General features: G+C 42.0%; 1 protein-coding gene across 1 annotated transcript; it reads right to left on the minus strand.

Annotated features, from left to right (window-relative positions):
* On the minus strand, positions 1-5,430 carry LOC117254804 (histone chaperone asf1b-B). The gene is made up of 4 exons (XM_033623216.2): positions 5,103-5,430; positions 3,654-3,769; positions 3,282-3,458; positions 1-1,108 (listed from the first exon to the last, which is right to left on the minus strand). The coding sequence occupies exons 1-4, from the start codon at positions 5,209-5,211 to the stop codon at positions 911-913; spliced, it is 600 nt and encodes a 199-aa protein (XP_033479107.1). The 5' UTR covers positions 5,212-5,430; the 3' UTR covers positions 1-910.
* Positions 5,431-9,018: the final 3,588 nt, after the last annotated feature.

Below are 9,018 nucleotides of genomic sequence, written 5' to 3' on the forward strand. Positions count from 1 at the left end.
CAAGGTCCACAAAACAAACTTTATTAACCCCATCATGGTTGTTACAAATAGAGAGGCAGAGAATATATAGTAAGTACAAAAAGAAAGAGATCACATCATGAAGACAAAATAAGCGCTTAGAAAACATTATTTACAGTAAGCCTAAACCATCCGAACTTGACTGCAATACCGCATCCATCTCTCTTGTGACTCCTTCACCTACAGGTTGTGCATAATAAGACGTTTTATGCAACATTTTAAAGAACGTCATCTGAGCTGGGGCCTGTTTGAAGAAGCAGGTTTACCGAGTTATCACAACTTGCAAACACAAGACTGTACTCTGCATGAGTTACCCACTAACAGTAAACAAAGCTGCTTCTTGCAACAGGCCCCTAACATGGCCCATATTTCAAACCCAAATTTTTTCCCCATAGGTATCAGGATGCTACAAATTTACATCAGATGAGACAAACCTTCAGAACAATGAAATACTTTGACACCAAGAGCACTGCCCATAGCTTTGATCTGTGCTCAGAGAACATAATGAACAGTATGGGCACCAAACAGGTCACCATGGGTGTGTGAGTATGACTTGTGAGCCTCAGGGCTGTGAAGATACGGTGGTCTTAAGACTGCCCCACCCTGATGACTCAAACTGAGACAGAGGTACAGTTAAATAAGGCAGTGTCAGTTGTGCAGGCCTCTGTGTGTTGGAAGAGAGTGCACAGGAGACAAAAACAGTTGCTAACAATTCCAGATCCATCCCATTTGTGTATGCTGTATAAAAATAACGTTGTAATACGCCTGCTTCCTGTTAATGTCCATCTTACGTAGATACGTCCGTGGCCTCCTTGTCCAAATGTGTGTTTGCGGTGTGAGTAAGTGTACAAATAAGAGGAATTTCTTGTCCATTATCTCAATCTGATGATTCTTACATGCAGTCCATGGAGTTGTCCGGCATCAGCCCGAGAGGCGGCATCTTTCCTGGTATACAGGACGGAGGGAGCATGCTGCTGATGTTGGGGGACGGGTCGACGTTCTCGCTGTCCTCCATCTTGTCTGCTGAGCCTTCCCAGTTGATATGGAAGCGGGTGACACGGGGGTTAGAGGCCAGAATATTCCTCAGGAGCTGAGGGAATGAAACAACATCAGTGGAATGAATTAGTGTTTATAATAAACACATCCTGACTTTTAGTCCCAAATATGGGTCAGGTTTCACAAACACTTTCTTTATTAAACTAAACTGCATCTTTTCATTTGACCCTACTTGCCTGGTAAACACCCTCGTCTATTAAAGTCCACACCTCCAGCTTGCGATGCAGGCTTTCCGAGCCAAAACTGAGATAACCTTGATGGCATCCCAGAGATTATTTTCTCAGATTATAGAAAGCTTCTCCTCAGCTGCAGAGGATATTATACAACTGTTTCCAAACGAGTGGATCCCTGTCAGGTGAATACATAACGGTACCTCTTCCACACAGAGAGCCTACTTTAAGCCCCGTTTCCACCAAACACTTTTGGTATGATACCTTTGGCACCAAAAGTAACCCCTCAGACATGGTACCTAGACCCTAGTGTTTCCACGGCGAACAGTACCCTGTGTGGGGGTTGTTGTCGCTCACTGCTCACTCACTATACGTCCTCTTTTATTAGTCTACACCTAGTTTATCGTCTACAGAATGAGGCTGCACATCGACATTTTTAGAACAAAATAAAACAGGCTGCAGTGAGAGTCTCTCTCCAAACGCTGAAGATCCACTCATTACTAAAAACGTATATCATCCCAGAGAAACAATTAAAACTAAAGTAATGGTCAAAGTTGTCGCACTGAAACTTAAGGTGTGCTGATGGACACGCCGACAACTCATGCTACATTACAAGTTAACGTTCCACCTTAAAAGTTGCAGGCAGACGGCCCAGTGAATCAAGTTGTTTTTTCTCAGTCTACAGCTGCTGTGAGAGGCAGCAATACATCCTTTCATTTTATAGTTACAGTTAACTAATAAAACTCTCCACAGTATGAACAGTGGTTACATGAGCCTCAAAACCAGCCACAGCTCAGCCCTGAGCAGGGTGACCGTCCTCTACTGACCAATCAACAGACTGCAGAGGATGCAGTGTTCAGCTACTTTTATCAGGCTCTATATGTGCGTGGCACATATACATCACACTGAACGCTTCTGTAGAGGCTGCGATACATTGTGCTGTTTGTCTTTGTTTTCTGTTTTGTGTCTGTTTGCTTGATAGTCCTGCACCTACAATATCTTGGATGTGCGTGCTCTACCCTACCATACAGGGTGCCTCCTGCTACTCAGTTTTTGACACACTCACATACCAACACCAATTTGGGGTTCAGTATCTAGCTCAAGGATGGTTCGACATGCAGACTGGAGAAGCTGGGGATCAAACGGCTGATCTTCTGATTGGTGGACAACCCGCTCTACCTCTGAGCCACAGCTGCCCCAGACAGATGTATTTTTTTTTTTATAATTTATCATATTGTCAAAAACATCATTGCAAAAATACCCTGAAATACTGTGATATTATTTTAGGGCCATATTGCCCATCCGTTTTACAAAAACAGGTCTAAAACCCTTCACATGTCAGCAGATGTGCTGAATATCTTCTGGTGGGGTAAAGTAAAACACACACACACACACACACACACACACACACTTCAGCACCGCTACTGGAAAAACCTCCTTTGGGAAACACTGGCACTTGTCCTTCATTGAGCGATACATAGCTGCAACTGGGGACTATCTTTATTATTGATTAAGCTGTTGTTTTTTAGTATTAATCAATCATCTGTCAAATTTTTAAAATGTCAGAAAACAGTGCAGAATGCCCTTTGCAGTTTTATAGAGAATAAGTTGTTGTCTTTTAATTAATTGTTTCGACTGACCGGCAGTACACAACCAAAAGATATTCAATTTTCTCCTTAAGAATAAAAGACAACTACAAAAAGGAAAGAAAAAAATAAGAATATACATATTTATTTTTAAAAGTTCACGTTGTACTCATTTCTTGATGCTGCTGTTACCTGTAATGTCACTTTCAGAGAACCAGAGGGCGGTAAAAACAGTGTATATTTCAATTGATCTCTTTCATAAGCATTGCCCATGTAGTGTACTGTATGTTGAAGCTCTCTGCAGCTCAGGAATTGCAGTAATTTTTTAAAAAATGCCATTAATATAAAACACCAAAATCTGTTTAGCAATTCAGGCCGCATACATGTAAGTACATATTGTTGTGAGCAGGTCCCACACTATGACTGTCATCCCTGAGTGTACGTGTGTTACCTGAGTGTAGTCTGGTTTGAGAGGTGGGTTTTCCCGTAGGTCAGGGTCTGTGTATTCATTGTTGACGTAGTAACCGATACGAATGAACTCCTGTCCTCGGTAGGTGCAGGTTATAAGGACAACAGTCACTCCTACAGCATCACTCTCTGGAATCAGCCCTGTGTTGGGAGCATCAGCCTGACGGGGCAGAGAGGAACACAAAGAGGGAGAAATCAGATCAAAGTATACCACAGTAATCACGCTATAAAAGCAGCACAGAGCAGAAGTAGAACCACCTACCTACATGTCTTTGATTTTTAGTCCTAATATTCAGTGGGTCCTGTGGTCTAGCTGTATGACAGCAAAAGTAACATGTGACTACAGCTCACTCACCTGAAACACAAACATGTGTCTGCCAGCCGGTACCGGGCCAACTAACACAGAGTCCAGGACCTGGTCGTATTCCTCGCTCTCAGCTGAACCCACGTAGATGATCTTCCACTCCAGATCTGACATGACACACAATAAGAGGGCTTAAAAAGTGACAGGGACATTTTGAACCACTCAGATTTGTTTTTAAACTGTGTACAACAGAATATCCTCAGTGTTTAACCAATGCTCGACTTTGGTCTCAGACCTGTGCGTAATTCAAAAGCAAAATCAGTGCTGTTGAGCTCCACACAGTGCACTTATCCTCAGGTTTCAGAGGCGACATCAGGAGAAAAAAAAGTTGGACTGGTGAATTCCTAAATGGCACCAAGCCAGGCCAAATGGGTTCATTTTCTTAGCACAGATTTTGACATATCATTTCACCTATTATTTTAGCCATGAACTGTGCCATAGCCTCATATGACATAAGTTTAACACAAGTTAAATGTGTTTAAAAGGTCATTGGGACTACAGTACAGTTCATATGAGGCTATGGTACAGATTATGGCTAAAATAATAAGTTAAATTTGTTAAACACAGTCACCCCAATACATTCTGTATATTTATGTCTGACTTTTTTTAAGCTTTTACACCGACCACAACAGAAATGAGATGAACAGAATTTCATTTGGGGTGCTAACATATTTGAAAAGTTCAGTGCCCTTTGTTTGCAGTACTTGTACAGATTAACTCCAGTATTTTTAAAGCTGATATTAATATCCTACATTTTCCAACCTATACTGGCTGGGTGCAAAGCAAACTGACATGTTCAGAGTCTGTGATGTCAAGTGACATAACCTCAAAATGTAGATAAGCATAGAAAAAACAGTTCCACAATGTCCACATATCAACAGTCAAACATAATAACAGACTGATACTGCTTCACATAACTGCCCTCCAATCAATCCCTCCATCTTGTAACACTTTGTGATGGCACTTTATATTTCCATGGTAACTAAACAGTTAGTGTCACCATGGATTAACTGACTGTATGCATCCCCAGAACATTTACTACCCCTTTCCTGTTGTTTCTAACTGCCCGCGGTTCGCGGCAAATCGTTCAGCTTGTCTGTTGCTACAGAAACACAATGTGATCAACCAATCAGCTTCTTAGAAAAACCTCCGACGAACGTCCATGAACCAATCACTGCAGGCAGGAGGCGGGGCGCAGAGCACAAACGCGCCAGCGCCAATTTCCAACAACTATCACTGAGCAGCCTCAACGATAGCTAATATTTATATATGGTCGAACAATATGGCGGGTTTATCAGTTACTTAGGACGCGCCCCATCTACCTGTAACGAGTGAGTTAATGTTAGCACTGATACGGAATGCGCCCAGAAGGGCAGCTAGTACTCCACAGCTAACATATCACAAAGGACAAGAAACACAGTACCAGAAAACAATACCTACCTTCTGGTAAATCTTCCATGCATTCAAACGTGATTTCAAACTGAAAAGGATTTCCAAATGGGCTCGGGTTGTCCAGCACAGCGACGTTTAACACTTGTACCTTGGCCATAGCGACGTCGTCTGTAGTACCTCGACCTGGAAACTAACCAGCTTTTTTTAATACGTGAACAAAGTTTAAAGAGTAAGTCGCCACTTCGCTGTCGCTGTGTTCCCGGGCTGGCTCACAGGGTTTGATGTAGCCTGTCTCCGAGACTGTCAATTAAAGTTGGAGTCTTTTCTTCAAGAACGAGAACAGCGTCTGGGCTACGGAAGTACGTCACTGTCTTCTTCTTCGCTGTCTTTATTTCTGGCCGACAACATGCTGCATCTTGGCTAGTGCCCTCTAATGTTCATTTGCTAAACAACATGACAAAATGGAAAAACTAAAGGCCAGAATAATGAAGATAGTTAAAAAACTCGTGTCCAGTAATGTTTAAGGAGAAACCGTCACAACAGTAATCATCTCAAATATACACCCACCGGCCACTTTATTAGGTACACCTGTTCAACTCCTCCGTAATGCAAATAGCTGATAAGCCAATCACGTGGCAGCAACTCAATGCATTTAGGCATGTTGACATGGTCAAGACGACCTGCTGAAGTTCATACTGAGCATCAGAATGGGGAAGAGAGGTGATTTAAGTGACTTTGAACGTGGCATGGTTGTTGGTGCCAGACGGGCTGATCTGGGTATTTCAGGAACTGCTGATCTACTGGGATTTTCACACACAACCATCTTTAGGGTTTACAGAGGATTGTTGGAAAAAGAGAAAATATCCAGCGAGCAGTTCTCTGGGTGAAAATGCTTTGTTGATGCCAGAGGTCAGAGGAGAATGGCCAAACTGGTTTAAGATGATAGAAAGGCAACAGTAATTCAAATAATTACGCATTACAGCCAAGGTATAACGAACAACACGTTGAATCTTGAAGCAGATGGGCTACAGCCACAGAAGAAGACCACACCAGGCGTCACTCTTGTCAGCTAAGAACAGGAAACTGAGGCTACAGTTCACACAGGCTCACGAAAACTGGACAATAGAAGATTGGAAAAACATTGCCTGGTCTGATGAGTCTGGATTTCTGCTGCCACATTCAGATGGTAGGGTCAGAATTTGGTGTAAACAACATGAAAGCATGGATCCATCCTGCCTTGTATCAATGGTTCAGGCTGCTGGTGGTGGTGTAATGGTGTGGGGATATTTTCTTGGCACACTTTGGGCCCCTTAGTACCAACTGTTTAAACACCACAGCCTACCTGAATATTGTTACCGACCATGTCCATCCCTTTATGACCACAGTGTACCCATCTGCTGATGGCTACTTCCACCAGTATAACGCATCATGTCACAAAGCTCAGATCATCTCAAACTGACTTCTTGAACATGACAATGAGTTCACTGTACTCCAGTGGCCTCCACAGTCACCAGATCTCAATCCAGAGCAACTTTGGGATGTGGTGGAACGGGAGATTCGTATCATAGATGTGCAGCCGACAAATCTACAGCAGCTGTGTGATACTATCATGTCAATATGGACCAAAATCTCTGAGGAATGTTTCCAGCACCTTGTTGAAACTATGCCATGAAGAATAAAGGCAGATCTCACGGCAAAGGGGGGTCCAACCTGGTACTAACAAGGTGTGCCTATTAAAGCGGCCAGTGGGTGTATAGCCTACCAAATGATTTCTGAAACATTTCCAGTATCTTCAAGCATTCTCCTAAAAATCTGGATACAAAAATATTCTATTTGCTGCATAATGGAAAAAAGGCACCCTGCCTCTGCAGCTAAGTTTCCTCCCACAATCCAAATAAAGATGGCTGCCAGAAATTGTGTTTATTTTGGCTACAGTGTGAACTATGTAAATAGACATATAGTCTTTGGGTACATATTTTCCTTGTGCTGTACAAAAAGAACAAAGGCATGTTTTTTCATTGAAAATACCCCCAGTTTTTAAAGCTCATCAAGTTTCATATTTTTAGGAAATAGAAAGTGAGTGCTTTTGTGACTTGAATGTAATGTTGTCAAATCGGACAAACACTTTAGTCCTAGTTTTATTTTATATTATTATCTATTACAGATGTTTTGAGTAATATAAGACTTATTCAGAACTCTTCTTATTCCAAGCAACAAACTGAATTAATTTTCTCATAAACCTTAGCATGTCTTTCTTGTGGCTGTCTTTATGTTTAAGTTTCCTTTAAGATCACAGGAACACCTGCTCAAAGTTAATGATTTGGGACTTTGGAAAGACTTGAATGCAGCGGCTGAGATATCATCCACCAGGAGCCACAAATGTGATCCTCTTGATGGGAACGATAAATGTGTGCACCAAATTTTTTTGTCACCTGGTCTTGCAGATATAAGTAAAGATATTTAACTGCAGTGGCATATTTGACCTCATGGTGGCACTAGAGGAGAAGTCAGAGGATGGCTTGAGTCAGTTGGATCCATCCTCTAGACACTACACCTCATTTTACACCACCGCCATGCTGGATTTAAAAAAAAACCTAGAAGTGGGAAGATAGCCCCGTCCACTGTTTACTGCATTGTAAATACTACTGCAGGAGGTGTATAAAGATGGTGTGGAGTACAAATTTGGAGATAATTCCACCCTTTTCGATGATGTTAAAAAATGGGCTGCAGAGGGATCCAGAATACCTAGAGCTGTCTTGCTTAAAGGCTACAGCAATTGGATTGAGGGCTACATCACTGACATTGAAGGTAGGTAACGTTTGTGTGGGTTGTGTCAGGTTGTGTCGGTGATAACATTATCAGGCTAGCTAAAACTCATGGCTAACTAGTCTGTTTTTAGAGTAGCCAATGTGACAGTCACCTTTCAATCCCGAAACACAGCACTTATGATTTCTGAGTAGTTTCTAAGTCTGCCCCGGTATCTGTCACCTTTTTCACTCTCCATTAGTTTCCTAAAGTTTGTTATTCGTCAGTAGGACCGCACAGTACACACATCACGTTAAGCTTAAAATGCATTGTAATTTGTTCAAGCTTGCATTAACGTTAGCCGCTTTGCTGTAGCTAACGTTAACGAACAAGTTACTATGTGCCTTGTGTACTCTACTGTCTTAATTGATATCTCATGCTAACGTTTGGTGTCGTATGATTTTACAGTCAGGTGGAGAGAGGCAGGGAGTGCTGTGAGAGCGAAGGCATTTCGCTCAATGAGGAAAAATGAGCCCCCTTACAATGTTTGGGAAATCGGTGGAAAGATAAGTTTTTGTCGCTTTCTCGCCGTTGGTACGAGTTGCACTGGGGTACACAGCAGTAAGACATAACTGCCTCCCTCTCAAAACACTACTATTTTCAATGCAGTAAACAGTGGGCGGGGCAAACCTCCCACCTCTTGATTTTTTTAAAATCCAACATGGCAGCGGCGTGAAATCAGTCTAAAGAGCGACACTGCTGGAGTTTCAAACCTACTACCATTGTTGTGTTGATAGGACTGCAACCTTCATGTTAGGAGCCAAACAACTCAGGGACTTCTCAGAGTCGGAGCTGTTTCCTGATTCCTGTTTAAGACACACAGATAAGTCTGTGTGTTGTATCTTAAACATGCTCTTGTGTCCTGCCACCAGTTAACCAAGGTGTTAACCAGCAAATGTAGAAAAGCTGTTTATGTCTCCAATGTAAGGACTGTGAGGTAAAAAGGTCCTTCAACTTATTCAATTTAACTATTAACATTTTTGATCATCTTGTTGGTGATCCAAAATTTGGCAAGTAGGCAATTTGTCTTTTTTTTTTTTTTTTTTAAACTCTGTTTGTTTCTGATAGTACTGCACAGTGTAACTTTTAGACATGTAGGTGCTTATGGTGTAATTTATCTCATAAAGTAAAGTACTGACCCTTTGTCCTCTTCCCACTT

Source organism: Epinephelus lanceolatus, chromosome 3, assembly GCF_041903045.1.
Source record: "Epinephelus lanceolatus isolate andai-2023 chromosome 3, ASM4190304v1, whole genome shotgun sequence".
Lineage (NCBI taxonomy): Eukaryota > Metazoa > Chordata > Actinopteri > Perciformes > Serranidae > Epinephelus > Epinephelus lanceolatus.

Bases quoted from the DNA above. Each gene is read 5' to 3' on its own strand.
- LOC117254804 (XM_033623216.2), bottom strand. From the start codon at position 5,211: ATGGCCAAGGTACAAGTGTTAAACGTCGCTGTGCTGGACAACCCGAGC. The intron at 3,770-5,102 runs GTAGGTATTGTT...GTGTCATGTCAG, and splicing joins CATGGAAGATTTACCAGAAG to ATCTGGAGTGGAAGATCATC. The intron at 1,109-3,281 runs GTAACACACGTA...TCATTCCCTCAG, and splicing joins TCAAACCAGACTACACTCAG to CTCCTGAGGAATATTCTGGC.